This window comes from Sinocyclocheilus anshuiensis, unplaced genomic scaffold (assembly GCF_001515605.1).
Source record: "Sinocyclocheilus anshuiensis isolate Anshui unplaced genomic scaffold, SAMN03320099.WGS_v1.1 scaffold227, whole genome shotgun sequence".
In the NCBI taxonomy this organism is placed as follows: Eukaryota; Metazoa; Chordata; class Actinopteri; order Cypriniformes; family Cyprinidae; genus Sinocyclocheilus; species Sinocyclocheilus anshuiensis.
In genome coordinates, this window is record NW_015549590.1 from 1,133,968 (window position 1) to 1,160,589 (window position 26,622).

A 26,622-nucleotide genomic window follows, 5' to 3' on the forward strand; every position below is an offset into this window, starting at 1 on the left:
ATATTTATATATAATATAAAATATAAGAATATAAATATATAAATGTATATGCATGTAAATATTTCCTAAATATATGTTGTATTTGAGTGTATATATTTATACATGATAAATATACACAGTAGTACACTACACACACACATATTATGTAAACAAAAACTTTTATTTTGGATGCGATTAATCGCGATTAATCATTTGACAGCACTAATTATATTATATACTTTTTAAATAAAAGGACCGTTTCTGTCAAAACGACTATTTTAATTCAAAAATGTTTTATTTTATTATTGTATTATTTTTCTACATCTGCCTAAATTTGTACTTATTTGAAAGGTAGACTAAATGTAATATATTTTATTAATAATTTATTATAAATTGCCCTTTTATTACAAAAGAAGACCATTTTAATTCAGATGTTATATAATTCTAATTAAAATTATGTAATTATTATGTGTCTACTAAAAGGGCAATTTCAGTTAAAAGAAGACCATTTTAAATTAAAATAGATTATATTATTTAACATTAATAAAAAAAAATGCATTTTAACTTATTTAAATTTTTGCAAAATCAAATATTAAAAAGAACACTTCCTACACACAATCATGTACTTTAAGTCTTGTGACATCATTACCCTAGTAGCCTCAGGTACAATAACTCCATTATGATTCAGACCACTGCAATTCCATTCAGAGAAGTTTTCTTTGCCATTCTGAAAATTCAGAAATAGCCCTCTTGCTGTCAGTACTGGACACGGTTTAGATCCAGAAAGCTCTATTAACCTGCATCTGTGACTCAGTCGAACTAACATAGTATTGATCAGAAAAGACTGAGTTTTGGAATAGCGTGTCCTACTTTACTAAATAAAATGTCACTGTCTTGCACTTTAAATATTTTCCATAAATATGGACTGTTTTTCCAACTGCTCCCCGGGCGCCGCAGCATAAATGGCTGCCCACTGCTCCGGGTGTGTGTTCACGGTGTGTGTGTGTGTGTTCACTGCTGTGTGTGTGCACTTAGGATGGGTTAATGCAGAGCACTAATTCCTAGTATGGGTGACCACTTTCACAGCAAAAGGTTTTCTCCTCTTGATCTCCTATCTTTCTTTGTTTTTTCTTCTTCTTTTATGCCCTGAGTAGACATCGATTGATGCCATTATCGTCACTTACTTGTGGAACGTAAAGACCGCAGATGATTATCAATATTTAAAACAGTTGAGTTTTAAATATTGATTTTAAGCAGTTAAGTTGAGTACATTAAATAAAAAGCTTTTGTAACATTATACACTATTCCATTCAGTATAATTTTTATTATTTTTTGGGGAAAGAAATTATAGAAATTAATACTTTTATTTAGCAAGGATGCTTAAAATTGATCAAAAGTGATGATAAAGGCATTTATAATGTTACAAAAGATTTCTATTTCAGATAAATAGTGTTCATATCGATATCGGAATTATATCGTATCGACCGAAATTAAGAAATATACCGTGATATCAAATTTGGCCATATCGTCCAGCCCTAGCTCAGACAAGAGGCTGTAGATTATACTGAATATACAATGTTATCGGCTCTCTAAATCAGCTCTATCTCTTGTCAGGCTTGTGCTAATGAGGCTGCAGAGAGGCGGACAGCTGCTCAGTAGGGTTCCAGTCTATCCCGTGGTTAGATGAGTCAAGAGATCGCAAGAGTGGGTGGAAGGGATAAGCAGGGCACGTGAGCGAGACTTTCTATTAGGAGGAAGAGGATGCATAGCAGAGAAATGCCAAGAAAACATCCCAGCGGGAAGGCAAACATATGGAGGTCTGGAGCCAGAATTTTATGGTCTTATCAAATTTATTACAGTAATAAATCCAGGATGGAAATACAACAACGGCAGCGTGGTATAAAAAAACTACACAAAGTAACATGAGCATTATTGATGGTGGTGGTGGTGGGGTAGAGGTTTGGAATGACTAAGTGGTTACTGAATAACAACAATGAATAAAAACAATACTGAACTCAGAGATGGATTATACATAGTGGAAAATTAAAAGAGGCTTTTTGACACTTAAGAACACACAGAGATACTTTTTACAGCCTTGATATTGTTATTGCTACATTTATTTGAATAGGAGGGATTAATTATTATTGCTGACTTCTGAACTGGAAGAGCAAACCAGTGGAAAGAGTCTGCAGAGCTGCAGCCCTCATCCTGAGAAAGAGGCTATTTTTAGAAATGACAAAAGACAGTTTACATTGGTTGTACAGCAGGTTTGGAGTCATAGTGCAGCTAGTAACTTTGCCATTTTCCATATGACAATATAGTGAGTTGTTATCTTGTCGACATCTTGTCCTTAAAATATAGTGCCTGTCTCTAATAGCCTTTTTATTATTTATGATGTAGAGGGTGTATAAGTTGGTACATCTCTCGTGAAAATGACTTTTATACAGTCTTGGAAATGATGTCTGTCAGCTGCCAGACATATTCAGCTCATAAGCCCTCCTTGTTGGATGAATCAATCAGTGCTTCCACCCTTCCACCCCCTTTTTCCCTCTCTGGGCATCTCTACATCTCTCTCTCAGCTAAAAGGCATGAGGCCCAACGTAAACGGTCAAGCGCAGGACAGAACTGGTGTGGTAGCTCACGAGCGGGTTCACAGAAAACATCTCCAGATCCAGCACGTACTCTCTGGGGCCGTTCACGGCACGGGCGAGAACAAGCATGGCGCTGATGTTGTTGATTTGCTAAGGAAACAGATATGACAGGCACACGATTCAAAATTGGGCTCTGTGAGAAATGTACTAGTCTAATGGCAGGAATCAAAAGGGTCTTCTTGATTATACATACACTAGGCCAGGGGTTCTCAACTCGGGCCCTCGAGATCCACTTTCCTGTAGAATTTCGCTCCGACCTTGATCAAACTCACCTGCCTGTAACTTTTTAGCAATCCTGAAGACCTTGATTAGTTTGTTCAGGTGTGTTTGATTAGGGTTGGCACTAAACTCTGCAGGAAAGTGGACCTCGAGGGCCAGAGTTGAGAACCCCTGCTCTAGGCCTACCTGTTAAAAGTTTGGGGTCGGTAACATTTTTAGAAATTAAGTTTCATTGCTCACCAAGGCTGCATTTATTTGATCAAAAATAAAGTAAAAACAGTAAAAGTGCAACATATTAATACAATTTAAAATAACAGTTTTGTATTTTCAGACATTTAAAAAAGTAATTTTATTCCTGTGATGCAAAGCTGAATTTTTAGCATCATTACTTCAGTCTCCATTGTCACATGATCCTTCAGAAATCATTCTAACATGCTGATTTAGTGCTCAAGAAACATTTTTTTAATTTTTTAAAAGCAGTTGTGCTGCTTAAAGGTAGGGTATGTAATTTTTCAAAAACACTTTAGAAAACTGATTCGGGCCGAATAGCAAAACAAACTTGTAGCCAATCAGCAATAAGGGGCGTGTCTACTCGTGATGTGGAGGAGAGAGCTTTCAGTGCATGGGACGGACATTAACCGAGCCGAGCGACAGAAAGATAGAGATGGCGGATAAAAAACAATAGAGGAAAACGTCTGCGGAACGATAAGGCAAGAAGTAGGACCCGTGTTTTGTGAATTTCTTTTTTATTTTTCTGGATTCCTTTGAACTTTCTTTAAATAATGTCACTTTTAATCAATTTAATGCATCCTTGCTGAAAAGTATTCATTAATTTAAAAACAAACTTACTGACCCCACACCTTTGAACTGTAGTGTATATATTGAAGATTATATTTTGCCAATGGGGTAAGAAATGACTTTTGAAAATTATTTTGTCATGTAAGAAAAGACATGACAAAATAATTGCAAAAACTACTGTACGTCAGTTTTTAGTGAAATAAGAATATACACCAAATTAAGTTATTCTTTCAGAATATGCAGTAAGTTAAATCATTTTTAAAGTACCCTGATGTAAAAGTCTCCATTGTCATCTCCAGAGCGGATGCGGAAGGTGTTGTAAGCTCCAGGTAAGACGCTGATGGCCTGGATCTGAAAGATATCTGAGGGGACGGAGCGCTCTGACGTGATGCTCATGTAGCGATGCACAACGGAGTAGGGCATGTCTCGACAGCCAGGCTTTGTGATAGGACACGTACAGCGACTGAATAAAGAGAGAAAATTGCATCAGTTAGGACAGATTTCAGCTACATTTTTCAGGACTAAACCTAAGTGAATTAAATAGATTTGAACTGACCTGCACTAAAAAGAGTCAATACACTTTTACAGGACTGGACTGATTTAGAATGAACTGAACTGAACCAGTAACATTTTACATGGCTTTGACAGAACTGCACTAAACTTATTTGAATTAAACTGATACATAAACTTAATAGTATCCACTAAGTCAAGTTTTTGCATGACTAATAACTGTTAGCCACAACTGTACTAAATTATACAAGTATGTGTACCATATGTCCAGCAAATTGGCTATCTAGTCAGATATTTCTTCAGAAATGCCTGACCACCTGTTATTCATTTAAAGCTTGTGGAACTGCAGATTCTGTTGAGACATGCTCAGAGGCACAGACTGAAGAACTGGCCTCAGATATGGAAAAATAAATAAACCATGTCAGGTATGTCTCAACAGGCACTACTGATGAAGAATAGACAATTAATGGAGAGGAAAATATCTCGGAAGTTCTGATGCATAACTGTGTGTGAACTGAATAGCCTGCAAGTGCTTCTTGTGGTATTTTCAAATTGTTGACTTACTCCGACACTTGCACGTAAGGTTCCTGACAGCTTTTGTTGTTAACACATTTGTGACCTCCATGAATGTTCACACAAGTCTGTCCATCAGAGCATTGATGAGCTCCTGTCTCACATTCATTTATGTCTAGATTCAAAGAAAGAAAGAAAGAATGTCTCTTATTTGCCCTATGAGTGAAATTGGGAAGAAGTAAGAGATCGTTAAATTAAGGTGAACCTTGGCAGAGGCGCGTGCCCAGGAGCTGATATCCTTCAGGACAGACACAGGAGAATTTGCCATGCTCATTAACACACTGATACTGGCACAGGTAACTGGAGTAGCTGCACTCGTCTATGTCTGAGGACAGAGAATGAATAGGATCGGTTGCTCCAGTTGTAAGATGCAACATTTTTCACAAATATGCATATTTATTTTAGTTTTTCACATTTGTTTGTGTTTGCTCTCAGCTTACCATTGCAGGCAAAGCCATCTGGCCCCAGCTCATAACCCTGCTCACAACGACACAGGAACGTCCCGTACGTGTTATAACACCTCTGACTGCAGGGGGCCCCCATGCCACACTCATCAACATCTGAGCGCAACGGAATGACAAAGCAGACAGGATTGTACATGAAAATACTAAGCATAAGGCAAAAAGTGAAAGATTATTATGTAAATAATTATGTAAAATAGATACTCTCTGAGCTGGAATGGCTATTTTTGTTGGCATAAATCAATGTCTAATAATTTTAGGTGGCCACTTAAGCAAAATCAAAAACTCAGTTCTTTTGTTTTAGGGATACCTTAAAGGAAGGAAGTGTGCCGTTTAATTTTAGTGCACCCAATGAGTCAAAATAGTCTTAATGCACATTCCTGGTGTTACTGTGTACAGTTCATCAGTGCATGGTACTCTACAGAAAAATATCATCCTAATTAACTGAAATTAAAAGACTTGAAGGAATAGTTTACCCAAAAATTTTCTGAGAATTTAGCATTACATCACTTGCTCACCAACAGATCCTCTGCAGTGAATGGGTGCCGTCAGAATTAGAGTCCAAAAAGCTGATTAAAAACATTTTATCTTTAAACTGTCACTTCTGGCTTTGGACTGTTTTCACTTGTAAACGTGCTTGATCTGTATATATTACTATGATGATTTAGGTCAAATTTCACTGGAGAAATTAATATTATAGATAGAGGACTTGTATTTCAGTCAGAAGCAACAGTTTGAAGTTAAATATGTCTTAATTATGGATTTGTTTCTTACAAACACAGCTTTTCACTTCATAAGACATTAACTGATGGACTGTAGTCTTGTAGATTACGTGTGGATTATTGTGATGTTTTTATCAGCTGTTTGGACTCTCATTCTGACGGCACCCATTCACTTTAAAGGATCCATTGGTGATGTAATGCTAAATTTCTCTAAATCTGTTGTGATGAAGAAACAAACTCATCTATATCTTGAATGGCCTGAAGTTGAGTAAATTTTCAGCATATTTAAATTTTAGGATGAACTATTCTTTTAATTAATATTTCAAAAAGGCTATTTTGACAATGTTTTAGCAAATTGGAATTCATCTCGTCTTCATTCTCATGCATGCTGTAGCACTCGCTTTCCATGATCCAATCAATTCCTGATGGATAAAATAAAGTCCTGTCCTACTTTATTTTTCATATTGAATATCTTATTTCACTTAGAAATACATCCAATTACGAAAGCTAAATGTGCTGCAAACAGCAATTCACACTGATCTCGATTTCTCGTTTTCCAACATGCACAAAGTGCTCTTTTACTGGTTAATATTTTGGCTTTTACTCAAAGAAAATGAGGCGTAGGATGGAGTTGTGTAAGTACGTGGGTTTGGATTCCAAGTGTGTGTGTGTGGTGGGTTGGCCTATGACTCAGGGTATGGCAAAACCGGGCGTGGGAGTGAGCGTGTGGGTTGGCTTACCAATACAGGAGCGATTGTTGCCAGCCAGCTGGAAACCAGGCTCACACTGGCAGGAGAATGAGCCAGGGACATTAACACAGCGATGTTGACAGTAGCGGTACCGGCACTCGTCAATGTCTGAAAAGTATTAAAACATAAAATTAGATCACATATAAATCAGATTTATTCCTCATTGGTATGACTGAACAGACAATGATATAATCTCGCCATTTAATGTAATTTAATGCACAATATACTCATAAAATGGAATCCTCTCTGGAACTTAACCCTGGCAACAACTTGTTTCAAAAGTGTTTACTAATATTATTTATAGATATTATATTATCAATATTAAGATAATATTTCTAAATTATAATTAACATAATTAAGATAATATAACTTAATATGAGATGAAAGATCATATTTAAAGGCATAGTTCACCCAAAAATGAAAATTCTGTCATTAATTACTCACCCTCATTTAGTTCCAAACCCGTAAAATCTTCGTTCATCTTCAGAACACAAATTAAGTTATTTTTGATGAAATCTTGAGAGCTTTCATAGACAGCAAGGGTCCTACCATGGTCAAGGCACAGAAAGGTAGTAAGGACATCGGTAAAACATTCCATGTGACATCAGTGGTTCAACTGTAATTTTACGAAGCTACGAGAATACTTTTTGTGCACAAAGAAAACAAAAGTAATGACTTTATTCAACAATTCTTCTCCTCCAAATCACGTATTCCACCATTATGGAGAGTACCACGACGCATGCGCATTGCTTTCCTCTGCACATAAACAAGGCTCAGCACGTGCATGTTCTACGTCAGCAGCATCACGCGCATGCGTTTACATGCAGAGGGTACTCGATAATGGCGGAAGATGTGATTTGGAGAATTGTTGAATAAAGTCGTTACTTTTGTTTTCTTTGCGCACAAAAAGTATTATCGTAGCTTCGTAAAATTACAGATTGACATAGCATTTATTACAGCATAGAAACTATTCTGCCTTCTTTATAAAACATTAAAAATCTTACTGTTCAAAAACTGTTGACTGGTAGGTTATATAGATTACAGAAATGATGGCTACGCCCCTGGGTTGAACCACTGATGTCCTTACTATGTTTCTGGGTCTGGGAACATTTCAGTTACATTGCTCTCTATGGAGGGTCAGAAAGTGCATGGATTTCATCAAAAATATCTTCATTTGTGTTCCGAAGATGAATGAAGGTCATACGGTTTTGGAACAACATGAGGGTGTGTAATTAATGACAGAATTTTCATTTTTGGGTGAACTATCGCTTTAAAGATAATATAAGCTCTTGTCAAGTAATAACTTTGCAGGTACTGGAGCTAACTTTATTAACTCATTTTACCTGCAAACATTACTTAATATTGAAATTGTATCAAATCCAAACTTTAAAAGAAAAGTTCACCCAAAATGAAAGCCTGTCAACATTTACACCTTCATGACCTCAACCCTGGTGAGATGCATCTTGGTTTCAACATATATGTAAATGAACCAGCTTCAATTCTGTGATAAAAGAAGATATTTTTAAGAATATGGATAACCAAGCAGTTGATGGACCACACTGACTTCCATAGTATGGAAAAAAAAATACTATGGAAGTCAATGCATGACTGTTTGGATACACACATTATTCAAGATATCTTCTTTTGTATTCAGCAGGAAAAAAACTCATACAGGTTACGAACAACTTGAGGCTGAGTAAATGATGACAGAAATTTCATTTTTGGGTGAAGAACCCCTTTAAGTGCACTTCTTTTTCACAAAGGAAGGCTTGGAACGACCCGAGTATAAATAAAAATGACATGAGTATAAATAAAAATCCACCTTTGTGATGGATTTTTTGGAGAGATTAAATATGTTGTGGTTTTGCTACAGAATTACACAGGAATTTTCATTTCTCACCAATGCATTCTGTTCCCACTTTGCGATACCCATCTGGACACTGGCAGGAGAAGGAGCCTTCTGTATTGAAACACTGCTGACTGGGCAGGCAGTCGTGACTGTCCTGTTCACACTCATCCACATCTGTTTGTTGTGAGACAGAATCATGGAAATGTATTGTTGACACATCTCTGGTTCGGTTTTTATCTTTCTTTGTCTTCTCAGTTTTGGCACTGGAGCCGCCATAAGTGTGGAATGTAGTTATTGCAGCATTTATTGGTTCACAGCTCATGGGAAGTGAAAGCTGTGTCTACATAGCGGTCTTGAGTAACGTTATCTCTATTCGTTTCCTCTTGACGGTAGACGACAGCTGGGATGCCTCAGTCTTAGTAAATTCTTCGACCCCCTGCAGACCGGCCCCCTGCCAAGACTTCAGCACGACTCCCACAGTTGTCTGAGCGCAAAAACTAGCTGACCATTTCCCCTGACCACCTGTTTCTGTCTGAGTCATTCAAGCGCTAACAGTCAAAACTAAAACACTGCATGCAATAATCCCCCTTTCACCATCCCGTTCACTGATACAACTGATTTTGATCCGGACACACATAACATGACTCGGTGACTTTGTATAATGGCATGCTACTGTTTACAACGCTGATTCCTGCAAACTCGCAGGCCGTCTGACACCTGTTCTGCAAACACACGCTTGTTTTCACACACTCACCCACGCAGCTGTCTCCCTGGGGCTCAAAACCTGGAGGGCACGGGTTGAATGGCTCGCTGGCCGTGTTCTCCAGGCTGGGGTGGATCTGGTTGGGTGGTTCAGGGGCAGGGATGACCGAGGCAGAGCGAGGAAGGCACAAGTAGCCCCCATAGTGGTTAAAGCACTTCATCTCTCCCTTACAGGCCTCTGGGATTGTCTCACATTCATTTATATCTGCAGACACACATTTCAGGCAGAATACACAGGTGTTTGTGGGTAAAAAGCACACTATATGATAATAGTTACATAACAGTTACAAGACACATACATAAATTATACACTAGTATTGCAACAGTCGTTTAATACTGAGGTTTCAGTATGTCGAATTGTTACTTTAAATATATAATATTAAAGGGGTCCTATTATGCTTTTTCACTTTTTTTATTTTAGTCAGTGTGTCTAGAAAGTTACAAATCTCAAAGTCCACTCCAAGGGGAGATATTTCGTTTTTAAAAAATATTTTTTCAAGAACTACAACGAACGGCTCATTTAGACTACAGCATTGGTTTCCGGGCTTTGTGATATCACAAAGCGGCTCATTAGAATATCATTAAAAAATAATTCCCGCCTACAGAAATTCGAACAGTTGGGGGGTGGGGAGGGGCGAGGTTGGGGTTGCCGAACGGCGCTGCCGGTGTGCCTACACTCATAGAAAATAATGTATTTGAATTTTAAAGATGTGACGCGACGCGACGCGACGCTGCGCTTCTCGTCTGGTGGGCGACCGCCTGAAACGCTGTTTTTTTCACCTCTGTGCCCAAACGTCTTTGTTTGGGCTTCCGAAAGCGGATGATGTCAGGAAACAGTGGTTGCAATTTATTTTTTAACTCTGTTCCTGAGCATTATAACCCCAATTTGCTATTGTGTGCTGCGCATTTTACTGAGGACAGCTTAGTACACCCCCAAAACAAAATCAAAACTTTGTAAAAGAGCATAATAGGACCCCTTTAAACATTACTGTAAACTACACTAAAATTATTTTCTCTTATGCTCAGAAAGGTATCAAAAATATAGCAAAAACATTAATATTGTGAAATATAATTTCAAACGAAGCTGGGATACCTTTTGTCAAGATTCCTTGATGAATAGAATGTTCAAAAGAACAACATTTATTTGAAATAAGAATGTTTTATAACATTGCAAATGTCTTTACTGTCACTTCTGATCAATGGAATGTGTTCTTTTAAATTTATTTTAAAAAACTCTTACTGACAAATCTTACTGTGTATTTATTATATATCATATAACTATAGGTTTAAAAAAAATTATATTTATTTTTATTACACATTTTTAATTAAATTGTTTGTGTGTGGGTGTGTGTGTGTGTGTGTGTGTGTGTACTTATCCAAAACTCCTTATCTGTGTGATTTAACTATTGTCTGTATTTGATGATTTGTTTTAAAGTAAAGTGAACTTATACAGATATCCTGGTCAGGGTATTAGATAGTGTTGAACTCTGCATAAGGACCCTTTTAATTGGATGTTTTGTGTTTTACCTTTGCAGTGTTGAGTCTGTGGATCCCAGTGATATCCATCTGTACATTCCTATAGGGGAAAAAAATAAAACATGAATTAAAGTAGCACACTTTACAGGGAAATTAAACTATATGTATATCGCATAGTTACACATTGTGTGTGAATATAAGATATAAAGATACAATAATTTAACATACATTATGAAGATGTATTTAAAGATAGAAAAGGGAGGGAGAAAGACGGGGAGGTTTCGTTCCTCCTTACCGTGTAGGTGTCAGTTTCTGTGGGTGGCTGTGAAATAGCGCGGTGAAGAAACACAGAGATGCACATACAAAAGACCAAAACACACCCGGGCCGCATCCTCACACACACCTTCTACACACTCTGATGAGCACAGGCACAAAAACACCTCCAAGAGCGTTGACTAAAGAGAAACAATCAGACAGACATGCACTCTCACACTCTCACACACATACACACTCGCTGATAGAGTCTCTGGTGTGGATTAGATGATGCTGCGATGAAGTTACACTGAGGAATCTGTGGATGAGAAACAAAACCGCTTGAGAGGTCTTTATGCATCACTGTTCGAACACATATAAGTGATCCCACTGTATTAGTCATAACTAAAAATTAAAACAGATGTCTGTGGTTTATTGGGGGAAGTCGTGGCCTAATGGTTAGAGAGTCGGACTCGTTACCCAAAGGTTGCGGGGTTGGAGTCTCGTACCGGCAGGGATTGTAGCTGGGGGGAGTGAATGTACAACGCTCTCTCCCACCTTCAATACCACGACTGAGGTGCCCTTGAGCAAGGCACCGAACCCCCAACTGCTCCCCAGGCGCCGCAGCAAAAAAAATGGCTGCCCACTGCTCCGGGTGTGTGTTCACGGTGTGTGTGTGTTCACTGCTGTGTGTGTGCACTTTGGATGGGATAAATGCAGAGCACTAATTCCGAGTATGGGTCACCATACTTGGCCACATGTCACTTCACTCACTCACGTCACTCACTCACTCACTATTAAGTGTATAGGCCTAATGTAGTGTCAGGGCCTCTAATAGCAATCCACACGACCGCTAAAAATTGCTTGATTACCATACTCCCCCTAGTGGTTTAATTAAAATTGCAACAAAATCAAAAAGACTTAGATATGAGTGAAGTGACATGTGGCCAAGTATGGTGACCCATACTAACCCGCAACCTTTGGGTTACGAGTCCGACTCTCTAACCATCAGGCCACGACTTCCCCCTCAGGAAGCAATAGTGTGCATATAATAGGAAGCAATATAAACTCAGACTTGAATAGTACTGAAAAAATAAGACTAATGATTTTTTAATTATTGTGTAATCACTCATGTTTTTTTATGATACTTGCATTATGGTATGCATTGTGAGATAAACAGAGAGAATCAGACTTCTAAATAGACTCTTTACCTGTTCTCAAAAGTACTGTTGTACTGTGACCGTATCAGATCATAATTTTTTGGAACTTTCATTTATATACCATGATATCCTAATCTAGATGTCTAATAAATCTGTCACTGTATATTACAAATATTGATACTGATATTTGACAACATGCTTGAGTTCCTAAAAGTCCCTTTGGATACAAGCATTTGCTAAATGCATAAATATAAATTAAATGTATATGATATTTAAACAGAGTACCAATAGCAATTATACATTTGCTGAAAATAAAATAAATGGTAACATAATTTTATCAGACTGTACAGCTTGTGTATAGGCCTGTCACGATAACAGCTTTTTGTCGTGCGATATATTGCCCGAGATATAATTGCGATAAGCGATATTATTGTCATTTTAAAGACCATTTTATGCCACTGAATATATAATCATAATGTAGCCTGTGCAAGTGGAATGTACAAAACATGGTGACATTCATTTTTAAGTAAATTTAATAGGCGATATATTGCGTCAACAAAAATTATTGAGGTCATGTTCATATATTGTGCGACAAGTCGATATATTGATTATTGCGACAGGCCTACTTGGGTACAGTCTGTGAAAACAAATTTCCTCTTTCTGAGGACAATAAAGAATGAATCTGAATCTGATAACACTTATAACTCACAATAAAGTTCAATTTGTTGATGTTTGTTAATATATTCAGTATAATGAGCTAACAATGGTCCACTATATCATTTTACAGAATTTATTTTGTTTTAATGTATAAATATAGACCTATTATTGTTAATTGTTCATTCATTTTTTGTTCTTAATACAATAATTCATGTTAATTTAGACCATTTGAGATTATCAAAATTCTCTCTCTCTGATGTACAGTACTTATTTGTTAGTTTTGATAGCTCCTTTCTTCATTCAAATACCCCAAGAGCAATTATTAACTGTAATTATTAAATATTAACTGTAATTTATATGAAACATTTCTGGCTTTTCACTAAGGTCAAGATTTTGCACAGACCTATTAAATGCAACTCTATTTTCCTGGCCTTCTTTTCTCTAAATACACACACACATTGACATTTACATAGAGTGTGCACACAAACATGTATGGAAAGACAAAAGCTGCTCCAACATGACACAGAGCCCAACAGTAGCTCTTTTCTGAAAACGCAAGAGTTCAGAGAGTCCAGTCTAAAAGTATTGTCATGTTGACTCAGTGCGACAAACAGCAAACCGCAGGGTGACGTGCAAATCTGCGCATTCTATCCCCGCTGCATCAGCCTCCAGATAGAATTGTTGTGCTTTTCCTCCCAAACCGCATGAAATGATTCAAGCCATTTACAGTAGCCGCCGTACAAGAAACACTTGCGACTTCACACGCAAACACACTGAAACGCTGCGACAAATCAAACATGCTCGCAAATCTCTCATCTGTGTGATTTACCCGCTCCTACTGACTGACCTACGTGCTACTTATGGTTTAAATAGCGACCCGCAAAATCTCAAAGCAGGCTGTCCCTGTGGTGTTGCACTGGACTGGGAAAAACCTGAAATCAACCATCATATACAAACTCGAGGCCAGCAAGAGCACGGCCCAGTCGCTTGACCGGAGTGTGGGCAGTGTGGAGGCGTGGGTAATATCGTCTACCATCATGTTTGAGTGGCACTTGACCTTCTGGAATGCCAGCGGAGAGGATGTGGGCAGCGCTCTGAATAACGGTCAGCCGGACACTTGCTGTGTTTCCCACAGTATCACATTCCTGGGAAACCCCCACCAAGGTTCACCGAAAAGGTCAAAGTGTGGTTACCCAGAATGCCCTTGTATAAGTCTTACTTTCTGTTCTACTTTTTTAGAATTTTCTGTAGAAGATGTGTCATCATCATATGGCTACCTATGAAGCAAAATTAATAAACATTGGGCACTTCAGATGGTTTGCTTAACATTTGGTTGGCTGGTAGTCCCCGGACTTTTGTAAAGTCTGCAGTGATTATATGACCGCAAATAACGCAAGTAATAAAGACTGGACTTCATGGGCAGACCACACATATGTAATGACAAACGCTCTCCTCCTACCTCTCCTTCACCCTTATAAACATGCTCACACTAGTCCAGTGTCACGTCTACGGTTAACTCCGTGTGCTCAGCTGGGCATTAAACTCATGGTGGGCAAAGCACTCAGGCGGTTGGAGCCTCAGGCAGGGGCCCCAGGTTTAAACTTTGCTGGTCAGTGCACTTATAATTTTATGAATACAACCTCCTCTCCTCCCACCTGTGCAAACCCAAGAGGGTTTTTTATGTCAGGACCCCCATGGCTGCACTGGTAACAAAGACGGCATAGACACGTGTATTCATTGTGGTTTTTGCCCAAATGAATTGGACACTTAAGCCACAATTTAAAATGTTCGAATGTCAGCATTAGATACAACATATCAGAAACACTTAAGTTTAGGGACCAATTCTCATTATTAAATAGTTGCTTTTTAGCATGCATATAACTAGCATATTGGCTGTTTATTACTACTTATAAAGCACATATTAATGGCTTATTCTGCATAATCATATTTTAGATCCCTTAATCCTACCCAATACCTAAACTTAACAACTACCTTACTAATTGTTAATAAGCAGAAAATTATGAGTCTATTGAGGCAAAAGATGTAGTTGGTTAATAGTGAAAATTGGTTCCCAAACTAAAGTGTGACCAAAATATCTACAATAAGTGGCATCTACAAATAAATGAGAGGCTGTTACTAAGAAAATCTCTCTTTTCTTAGCTAATTTTGAAGTTATTCTTAACTAAACGGTCTCAAGGTAATTTTTAGGGGATGTACAAAGTCAGTTCTCTATTTCAACAAGTGTCCATAAATGTAGTTTATCACATTAACTGTACCGTTTACATCAGCAGCAGTTACTGAAGTTTTCAAGTGACTCAATTGTTTGTATTTTGGCTACAGTATTATACAGACACTGAAAATTATATTCAAAGATTGATTTACAACAACTTGAAACAAGTACTAAGTGTTCAAACGTTTGGGGTTTGACGATTGAAAGGCTCTTACTAGTATGCACCAAGGCTTCATTTATTTGAACAATTATTATTACAATTAGGTTTTCTATTTCATTCTATTTTATGTCATTTATTCCTGTGATGGCAAAGCTGAATTTTCAGCATCATTACTCCAGTCTTCAGTGTCACATGATTCTTCAGAAATCATTCTAATATGCTGATTTGCTGCTCAAGAAATGTTTCTTATCATTATCAAAATTTAAAACAGTTGTGCTACTTCATTTTTTTTTTGAAAAGCATGATAAGTTTTTTTAGGATTCTTTGATGAATATAATGTTCAAAATGAACATCATTTATTTGAAAAATAAATATGTTTGTAACGTAACTCTTGATCAATTTAATGCATCCTTGCGGAATAGAATTAAAAAATTTTGAATGAGACTTTTGAACGGTAGTGTATATATTATAAAAGTTCTAGACAAGATCCTTGGTGGCCATCAATGATGCTCACTACTTCCACGTTGCTTACTTTAGCAGTCCTGAGAAGACAAATTAATATTTCCAAATACCAAAAATAGAGAACTAATGTGGCTACAACAGAGGGCCCCAGTCTGATTTACTTGACTCCCTGTCACACTCATTGCTTTTATATGAATGCTCAAGTCAGCATCTAGCCATATAAAATAAAACATCTAACGTAAGTAATTAGTAGAACACATAAACAAATGTGACGTAACAGCAGTGGCCTGTATAAGTACAGTAAAGCAGTGTTCCCTGTTCTGATGTCACATAGCCATTTTATTGAGCCTTCATTCTTATAACAACACCTGTGCTTCCAAAACGATTTTGGTATAAACACACAAGCCACAAATTCCCAGACCTTTGTGTGTCCTCAGAAACCTTTGAGAGTCTGTACGTAATGTTCCCATTCTGCTGTGTCGTTCATATCATATCAACAGACGAGAGTTTGTATGAATCAGCTTTTTGTCTTTAAAAATAGAAACATTATCTAAACAAAGTCACCCATTTTACGCTCGCAGGGCTCAAATAACAACGTACAGTCAATGGTATTAGTCTGGTTGTGAAACAGAGGTTGGAAAAGAGATTGGAAAGTTTTGCAACACTTCAGACGTGTAGAGATGTGTAAAACCATCACGATGGTTGAGTAATAAATGTTAAAACTAAGCTTTTTAAAAACATAACTTTTTATGCAGAAGCATGGAAAGTTGGTAGATATAATAAGATAATACAATCTTCACCAGTATGTATGGTAGGAGATGTGGAATCTGCCGAATAATGTGATTGATTGTTCTCTCTCTAGTGTGCTGTCTGTAGTCGTGGATGTTTGGAAGAGAGCTGGAGAGTGAGCGTGACGTGTGCAGCCTTGGAGCAAACCGGCCAGTTGAAATTTTCCTTAGTCTGCCCTTTATCGCTTTCTCCTTCTGCCACACTGTCTGTGACATAACTTCAATTCAGCCTGACGTGTCTGCTTTACTTATATGAGCAGATCCACAATGGCCCAAAGACCCCATGCAAATAACAGCTACTGGAGTACAATGACATTATATTACAGTGCAATATTAGATTTTCTTTCGCAAACACGCTATACTCACAGGCCGGGCTTTCTTCTTACTGTGTTCTTGAATGCAGTAGTTTTCCTTCTTTTCTTCCGGTGGATCCCTCTCTAGTTTGTTTCAGTGCAGTGGTGGCACGTCTTCTCTTCTATCCTCACTCCTCAGCCTGATAGAGTGAGTGTGGAGACGGACAGCTGGACTGTGAATGTATGCAAGGGAGGGAAAGACGGAAGAGAGGAGAGAGGGACAGCCCATTCCGACCCCCATACAGCCCCCCTGCACGGCCATCCTCCGCCCCCAGACCCCCCTCGTCTGACCCCCCAGGATGAAAATTCCTGGTCTGCGGCCCAAATTCCAAAATTCCAAATTTGTCCAGCTCAACGACAGAACAACAGCATACAGATTCACACACACACACACACACACATGCAGCCAACCCCCCTCCATACACGCATATGAACCAGCCACAGACACACACACACACACAGGCAGAGACCCCACCTGGTTTCATTTAAACTCGCCCCCCACAGCCTGCAACTTTCTTTCTCTCTTTTCCCCTCCACCTCAAGTCACCCTTCATCTCTCCCATCTTTTTCGGTCTCTTGCTCTCTCTATTCCTTTCATTCAGCTGGATATCTATAGCTTAGGAGAAGCTGGTGGAATGCAGACAAAAATTAGAGAGCAAACTAGAAAGAGAAAGACAGAGAGGAGGCAAGGGTAGAGTGAAAGAAGGGAGGATAGGACGCACGTCTGCTTGGAAAAGTTGTTCGCTTTTTTTGCTGTGTCTAAATATTGAAACTGGAGGTACTCACAGGCTGATATTACTAGAAATGAGAGGCAATGGAAAGACTCACATTCTTACTGCTAGTACATTTTTACTTTACATGCTCAATAGAGCATGAATTAGAAATTAGAAGTTTGGGTCTATCAGCATGCTTAAATACTTGTCAATGTTGACAAAATTCACTTTTAGCAGATACCTGTATATGAAATGTACATATTAATTACTGCATTACACACATTTTTGTCCAATCAAATGTTCTCCAAATATAAGATACCACACATTTTCCAGTTTATGGGAGCTTTTGAGTCACAAATACCAAAGAAATGTGACTTGCTTGTAACTAAAACATTGAAAACCATTTTAGTTCAACAGAATTCCCCCAAATGTTGTCCCAACTAGTCAAAGTCTGGACTAAGAATGTCATATTGAGCAATATTGTTAATGCTGTTAAAGGATTATTGCTTTGCTGACTTTAAGCTGTTTCTTCATTACTGTTAGTTATGTGTTTTGTAAAAGGATGAGCTCTTAACATCACATTTGTACACTGTCACCATTTTTGAAGCTTGTGTCAAGTTTGTGTCATCATGGCAGTTGTGTATCAACTGTTTAAAACTTTATTGCGGATATGTTTGCTTTGTAAGGTGACTCTTCTTTCAGAAACAAATACATAAACCATATATATATATATATATATATATATATAAAACCATATACAATTTCTTGTTACTAATTGAAATTTGCTAAACATGAAATCTGTAGTTGCCTACACAAAATTACTGGAAGACAGATTTAGTGGACTAAGAATCTCAAATTTATGACAATCGTTGGAACCTTTATTTTTAAGAGTGTAATACTGAATTCAGAATAGCAACTAACATACTATTTATTTTGGCAGAAGTCATACGAATAGTATGTTAATATAGTTTTTATATTTATAAAAACATGTCAGGGACATACAGAATGCTTTTGCTTAATTGAGGCCTTTTATATACCATATATAATAAAGAAATTATTATACATTGTACCTAACTCGGTTGTGTCAAGTCACAAAATCAGTTGCGCATTCCTGATGTTAGAGGCATCACATTCAAGCTTCATCAAATTATACAAAGAAATAAACATAGTTTTGCTCTGCAAATGACAAAAGGGCAAACAAATCTGCTTGCCATTACTCTTGTACCAAAACACCTCTAAGAGTAATGTGGTAGGCCTGACAGCTGTCATTACATACTATTATTGCAAAAACACACACGTACATCGTGCCACCAAGGCCTGACAAATTGTGGCCCCCTACTGCTTTCCCGGCCCCCAGTGGGCCCACACACAGACCTCACACCCATCGTGCACCCACTTACCCTAGTCAAGCCAGAGGGGTCAGGAGTATATGGGCCATAAAGACGCACATGTAAGCCACAACATCCTTTGGACTGTTAGCACGTTATTTACCATTAAGACCCCCAAATTATGTCAGTCAAAACAAGTATGATCAGTGCATAGTCTTGTTCTGAACCTCCATCATTACCAAATATACTGGGGTTTTTTTTAAGTGGGTTTGTTAAATGGGAAAACCCACAAAGCAGAGGTAATGAAAACACAGTGCAGACAGTGTCTGAGGAAATCATGCTGTGTTTATTTACAAGTCATACAGTTCTGGAGGCCAAGGAGTGAAAGAATGAAGCAGGGATAGAGGGAGAGGGAGGTGAAGAGATGGACAGCTGGTAGGGGGACATATTTGGGAAAGGATTAAAGAAAGTAGATGATAAACTGGAAAAAAATTTAACATCAGACCAAATAATCATCAGCTGCATGACTGCATGCAGATGAGTTATCATTAAGGGAGAGAAAAGGCAAAAATGGAGATTCTTCTTTAGTCGTGGTACATTCTAAGGATGCAACTTTTGATAACTCCCATGTACCTGGTCCAGACAGCATGGTGCCTGAGGAAAAAAAAAAAAGAGGGAGAGGTTTAAAAACGTGTCACTTTTTTTCAACTTATAAATACATGTACATTTGAAATGTTTACTTTGATACTTTGATGTGAAATTCTCTTCATAAACACTACCACTGAAAATTTTGTTGTCAGTAAGATGATGATTATTAATATATTTTTTAAGAAATGCTTTTATTCAGCAAGGATGCATTAAACTGATCAAAAGTGACAGTAAAGACTTAATAAATGCTTAATAAAACATAAATGATGTTCTTTTGAACTTTCTATTCGTCAAAGAATCCTGAAAAAAATATATCTTAAAAAAATATTAAAGGGGTCATATGATGCGATTTCAAGTTTTCCTTTCTCTTTGGAGTGTTACAAGCTCTTGGTGCAGTCAGCTGTCTTAACTGCGGCTTGTGTACTGGATCATCACTGTGTCTGTCACGCGACTGTTGCCCTTTCGGGCTTGAACTGATGGTAAAGCTAACGACATTATTAACTGTCTTGATATTTACTTTGAAAGCTGAAGCTGCGATTATGGTAAGGGGCGTTACATTTCCGACGCGTGCTTGTGGTGTTCGGCCAATCACAATGCACTGGGTCAGCTGGCCAATCAGAGCAGACTGCACTTGTCAAAGGAGGGGGCTTTGTTGAAAACGACACGTTTGAGAGAGGCGGGGCATAGAGGACCTACAATAATGTACAGTATTTGAAAAATAATGTGTTTTTTGAACATTAAAGCATGTCAACATATTCTGTTACACCAAATACACAAAATAATGATCTTTAAAATAGCATCATATGACCCCTTTAAGCAGCACAACTGTTGTCAACACAAACACTGATAATAAGAAATATTTCAAATCAGCATATTAGAACGATTTGAATAAATGAAAATATATTCAAAAAGAAAACAGTCATTTTAAATTGTAATGATATTTCAGTGTTATTGTTTTTACTGTATTTTTGATTGAATAAATGCAGGTTTTGGTGAGCATAAGAGGCTTCTTTCATAAACATTAAAAAATAGTGCAGTTTGAGATAAATACATATTTTCCAACTGATTCTGAGTGTTGTGATTTTGTTTGTATAAACAGAAAACCACATTCCACAGTGGTCTAACCACATAAATGACTGGACAGGAAACAGAGGTGACTACAGATAAAACAATGTGCATATGATACAGTGACCCCCACTGGTTGCAAAGAGAATTTTCCTTTGAACACAGACCTCTATATGCAGCAATTGTTGAATAAAAAAAGAAATTACTGTACAACAAACATAGTGAGACTTACTTGAAAGTGTCAAGGATATGTGCTGAGTTAGTATAATGAGTAAGGTAGAGGTTCACGTCTATTGATGTCCATTTGTCTGATCGACAAGGTTCGATAAACTGTAAAGAGAACAAGGAATTAATGCTTTGTGAGCACATCAGATCTGATAGATGCTTTTATTAAACTAAAAAGGTACCTTTTCGACAAGGTCAATGAAGAAATCACGAACATCTTTTGCGTTGATTAATTTGGCAGCGATATTTACAAGGCCCCTTGAAAGATTCTACAGCAGGAGATATTTTGAAATCACGAATCATGTAGAAAAACATTAATTTCACAAGAATATAAAACCTCTTGCCTTAAAATTGGCTTCCATCTCATTGAAGACATTGGTTTTACCCCGCAGAGCGGTGCACACTAAACTGAGTGGATGAGAGGTTTCATTATTCATATGGCTGAGACAGAGGGAGTACGCATGCAACATTAGGACATTTACAACGGCCCTCCTCAGACCCGTATCTCTCTTCTCCCTGTCCAAAACACTCGCTCAAACACACACACCTTTTGTGTTGGTCTAAGAGATCCTTGTCTGTGATTAGAATTTTGAGGTCTTTGAGCTCTTGAAGGAATTCCTTATCCAGATCTACATCCATGTCGTCCATTATGTTATCTAAAGGAGAGAAATTATGGATTTTGAGAGAACAAAGACATAAAAGGAGATCTTTTCATCTATGTCAATATTTTTCTAAACTACGGTGTCCATTAATAACCTCAGACTAGATACTCAAGAACATGCAGATGTCAAATTAATTCAGAACATTAAGACATAAATGGATCACTCTGAAGAGGTTTATTTTACAACAATGACCAGTTGACTGTATATTCTCATATATTTAATATATGGCTACTTAAAAAATAAACAGATATGTAATTATTAATAATACAGTATGATTAATTATTATAATAATAAAATAACCTGAGTGGTACAAGAGACATAATTAAGCAATCCAAATATAGGGAATGGGCTGCCTGGCATAACTGTCATATAGTTTAGTGTAGGGCTGCATGATAAATCGAACGCGATATTTAATGCGCATCTTGTCAGTAAAGCCGGTTCTGTAATCAGCGGTAAATCTCCATCATGTGCATGCTTTCACATTGAGCAGCATTTATTACACAGAGCCGTTGTTCACTGACAAGCTGCGCTAAACCACTATCATATATGAACATGGTTTAGTTCAGCTTGTCAGTGAACAAAGGCTCTGTGTAGTAACGTACGTGATGGAGATTTACCGCTGATTACAGAACCGGCTTTACTGACAAGATGCACATTAAATATCGCATGCGATTTATCGTGCAGCCCTAGTTTAGTGGCCATTATACAAACATATTTGACCATTTATCGCCACGATTGACCAATTTCAAGTATTGCAGATGGCTGTGTAAGAGCTGTGTAACTGGTCTTACCCACAGCTCCTAGAGTCCAGTTGTTGATGAGCTGCCCAGCACAGAAGGCAAAGTCCTGGAAGGTTAGATAATGCAACTTTTTCTTCCCCGTCTCAAAACGATTATTGGCAAAGAACACTATTGCAGCATAGTCTCTGCAGGAGGAATTGGCAGGATCATTTAGCAAGAGAAGGTGAAAACGCACTAAATCAACACTGAAGCAACTGTACATGGGAACTTGTATTCTCACAATTTTAATGAATATACAACTGGAAGAATGGATGCATATAATGTAACGTAGGGCTGCACGATTATGACAAAAATTCATATTGAATTTCAAGATTATTCCCTTGAAATTGTAATTGCGATTATTAATTACGATTATCACAATTTACATTGAATGATGTTTATACCATTGTTTGATGCAACTGCATGCCGTATTTTTATTAGGGATGCACCGATCCGATATTAATATCGGGTATCGGCTCCGAAAGTGCCATTTTTCTCGGATCGGGTATCGGTCAGAGAGGGCCGATTCAAATCCGAGATTTTTTTATTTATTTTTTTTTCTTTCCCGATTGTGCAAATTATTCTGTGTTACTTCTGAAGCCATACGATAGCTTAATGTGAGCTACATATGAATATTTAAGTCCTTACATTAAAGTTCACACAAGCTCTTTTCTCCGCTGTGGCTGTCAGTCATTCGTTCAGCCTTTAAACACTGGTCGCGTTCAGTTACAGCAGTCAGTTCGGTAAAGCTCTCTCCAAGATCATTCTGTGTTCCCATTATATTCATGAATGTATTTATATATAAGTATATACTATAAAATTAAACTACATTTCTTTTAAATGTATAGCATATTTTTTAATAAGGCAACAACATATGTCAGGCTGTGACGCCGTGTTGCTTCAAGTGCATCATTCTGCACACCGGATGCGCACATTGTAAGCGCTTCGTGCTCATAGACTGTATAAAAACAGTTCGTGCTGCACTGTATTTGTTTTGTCCTATCGTATCTATCATATGTTGTTGCCTTATTAAAAAATATGCTATACATTTAAAAGAAATGTAACACAGAGATATATAAATTCTACATTTATTTAAATGAGGGAAAACAACTTCACTGGTATAGGATCGGTATCGGCCAATACCGAACCCTACGTATCGGATTCGGTATCGGAGGCGAAAAAGGCGGATCGGAGCATCCCTAATTTTTATATGAAAATAAACAAGCTGAAAACACTAACTGAAAAACTTTGTGTTTTTCTATAGTATTAAGCCTGAAATGTCAACTATACATCGGATTGGTTTTTTCTTTAAATTATAAAAAAGTAAAAATATGAATGGTATTATAATGTTATAGTAAAACTAAAATTAAAATAATGGGGAAAACCCTTAAGATAACATGTAGAAAGAAAAAAACGCATCTTAAGCATGCAGAATAACATAAGTGGACTTTGAACGATTAATTGCCGCTTTGAACGATTACGTACTTGTGGCATCCATAACTGTAATCGCGATTAGAAATTCGATTAATTGTGCAGCCCTAGTAACAACCATTCCTTTTTTGTTGTTGTTGTTTGGTTCCTCATTTTCTGAGCTCAATTCTACCAGATTTCTGGAGAAAGAAGAAACTTCTCAGAAAAAGACTTTCTCACCTGGCTAATTGATCAGGTAGCAGAAAGTGTTGCCGGATGTTTTCCACCAGGGGGCCCTTGAGTTCTTCCACCACTTTGAACACTCGCTTGAAGTTGTCAAACTATATTTAAGGAGATAGATACAATCATTTCATTTCCAAAAGGGTCTTGGAAAAGTATCCAAGCATAAATCTTAGCTACCAATGAGAGTTTTATAGTCTTAGGGTGTGTTTATACTTGGCAGGTTTGGTTTGATTAAACTATACGCTGGTGAGATTGCTCTATTAGTGTGGTTCATTCAAACCAAATGATTTCTTTCAAACCACCTTGATTCAAACCAAACAAGTACTTCCAAACAAACTCTTGTATGATTTGACTGATATATGACTGTAAAATGGACCAAAGACATCTAAACAAACCAAAATCAAGAAGTTGTCACAAGATGCGACCCTAAAAAGACAAAATGCTCAAGCCTGTTACAGTTCGGTACAGACATCTGAACCACTTTCTGCAGCAGATCTCCATGTGTGCAACAAAGAATTTGTAAATCTGTTTTGACTACTTTACACATTTTATAAGCTATTTGTGAGCTGGTAAACATACCACCACATGTACACATATATAACAAGTGCATGTAGCCCAGCACATGGTTTCAGATGTTCGCTAAGTTCACAAAATATGTCATAAAATCTGTCCAGGTTGTGGCTGTATCCATATGCCTTTTGTTTTGTATCTTTAGGCTTTCTAATAAAAATGACAGCACAAAATGCTAAGCTAACCAGAACTTAATGTAGAATTTTCTTTTATGGACCAATAGACCAAGGAGAACCGAATTTAAAGTGTAAAAACTGTAGTCCTTCATCTCACCTGTCTTCTGCAGCTCTTCAACGTAATGCCTGTCTTTGTACTAACATCATCAAGGTCTTTTTTGGTTCCTTTGGAGAGCTTCTTTCCCAGAACCTCTCGAACAAACGAATCATCAAAAGCATAATACCTAGAAATAAAAAATGCAAATAAATGTTTTAAATTGGATAATAACTCAAACTAATTAAATTGGCAAGACACAAACCAGTGCATACCTTTCAATGAGCATGGCTTGTCTGTCTGGCGGTATCTGAAATAGAAGCTGATTGGCTAGGTTTGCTTGGGGGTGGAACTGAAATAGAAGCTGATTGGCTAGTTTAGCTGGGTGGTGCAAAAGTCTCTCGCACATCTGGAAAGTTCTGTACTGGTCCATGGTGTCACTGAGCAGCACTTCTGCACTCGCCTCACACTCCTCCATTACACCTCCTTCTATCCGCACCTTCACTGCATCATTCACTATGAGGACGACCACATTGACAAATATATTATTAACTTCCTATTCCTAAACAGATATTACAATACTTACGGTCTCATGGATAATACTCTACCTGTATATCCATTCAGCCACAGTTGATACACTTCTTTGTCCATAATGGTGGTGTTTCCAACAAATACATCCAGTTCCACAGACATCTTCGGCACTATACTAAATTAAACTGATGACTGTAACATTCAGCGTTACTTAGTGAGTTGCAAGAATAAACTGGTATTAAGAGTCTCAATCTTTGACACTAAAGTCAATTACAAGACTGACAGACAGACAGTAGCTATTCCTCATACAGAATTGAAGCTACGGCCATTAGCTAATATTTAACTATTTAACTAATCCATAACAAAATTTAACACACCACAGACATGCTACATTACCATGTATTTTCAACAAAAAAAGTACTACGCGGACTTACCAGACACAAGCGTATCAACGCGATAGCTGGTTTTTAATCACATTCAGATGTCACAACATTAGCTCTTGTTTTGGTATGTCTAGTTCCTTTCGACCTTTACTCAAAAAAAACAAGCTTATCTCATAGGTAAGCGTGCACGCTGTTTAAAGATTATTACCACGAGTTGATCATACACGGGTAAGTGGTAACCATCACGTAAATATTTACCAACCCCTAGCTGTCACATCTAGCGACTACTTCTCATCCATAGCAACAGCACGCTGTCGTGACTACGCCCGGGTGTGCGCCGCATTCATATTACGTCACTTTCACGTGACTGATACTGTAGTTTCTGTTAGCGAGTGCTCGGGTATCATCACAACTGTATATTAATGAATGTTTTAGACAATAAACTGAATGTTTTGTCATACCATTGGCATGAAACATCACTTTTTTTTAATAAATCCCACTAATATTTTTTAGAACATTGTGATATTTTAATCTATATAGTAGTGTATAACTATATAATATAAGAATATACATTATAACACTGTTTTTAATTTATAATATTTTACTTTATTTTAATTAATCTAATAGACCTGGTTGAATACTGAGCCCACCATCAGCTAAACCTATGTCTTATAGGCCTCGTTAAATAGTGCTGTTTGTGACTTTGATACAATAAAATAGGAATGCTTAAACTTTCAAATTCAAAAAACATGAATAGTAACATCAGCTGTAAAGTGAGATTGTGGATCATTGAATAGATCCTAGTTAAACTACTGTTAATAACGTTTTTGATTGTGATACAATTACAAATGGAATGCATTTATTTTAAAAAAAATCCATGGTGATGGCTGCAGCCTCTTCGTGAAAGCAGGTTGTGACGTTTAATTCCAAGTAGAGTTAACCTAGAAACTGAGAAGTTAATGACATCACAATCCTGCCCTATTAGTACTTTGTCCTTGAGCCATTTACTAGGAGGAAACGTCCCTGCCCTAGCATACTGTCATG

General features: G+C 37.5%; 2 protein-coding genes across 3 annotated transcripts; both read right to left on the bottom strand.

Annotated features, from left to right (window-relative positions):
* Positions 1 to 1,820: 1,820 nt before the first annotated feature.
* Positions 1,821 to 17,059, bottom strand: LOC107658061 (EGF-containing fibulin-like extracellular matrix protein 2). The gene is made up of 11 exons (XM_016446466.1): positions 16,825 to 17,059; positions 11,045 to 11,320; positions 10,801 to 10,849; positions 9,266 to 9,478; positions 8,563 to 8,685; positions 6,654 to 6,770; positions 5,171 to 5,290; positions 4,936 to 5,055; positions 4,722 to 4,845; positions 3,915 to 4,110; positions 1,821 to 2,720 (listed from the first exon to the last, which is right to left on the bottom strand). The coding sequence occupies exons 2-11, from the start codon at positions 11,138 to 11,140 to the stop codon at positions 2,559 to 2,561; spliced, it is 1,320 nt and encodes a 439-aa protein (XP_016301952.1). The 5' UTR covers positions 11,141 to 11,320; positions 16,825 to 17,059; the 3' UTR covers positions 1,821 to 2,558.
* Positions 17,060 to 19,183: 2,124 nt separating this feature from the next.
* Positions 19,184 to 25,902, bottom strand: LOC107658062 (acidic fibroblast growth factor intracellular-binding protein B-like). 2 transcript variants are annotated; one of them, XM_016446468.1, is made up of 12 exons: positions 25,630 to 25,902; positions 25,273 to 25,387; positions 25,017 to 25,180; positions 24,940 to 24,974; positions 24,728 to 24,854; positions 23,882 to 23,982; positions 22,244 to 22,377; positions 21,338 to 21,446; positions 21,135 to 21,198; positions 20,973 to 21,059; positions 20,798 to 20,895; positions 19,184 to 19,506 (listed from the first exon to the last, which is right to left on the bottom strand). In XM_016446468.1, exons 2-12 carry the CDS (start codon positions 25,355 to 25,357, stop codon positions 19,437 to 19,439), a joined length of 1,074 nt encoding a protein of 357 aa, XP_016301954.1. In that variant the 5' UTR covers positions 25,358 to 25,387; positions 25,630 to 25,902; the 3' UTR covers positions 19,184 to 19,436. The 2 variants fall into 2 exon arrangements, with proteins under 2 accessions (XP_016301954.1, XP_016301953.1); XM_016446467.1 differs by having other exon boundaries at positions 24,940 to 25,180.
* Between the last annotated feature and the right edge of the window lie 720 nt (positions 25,903 to 26,622).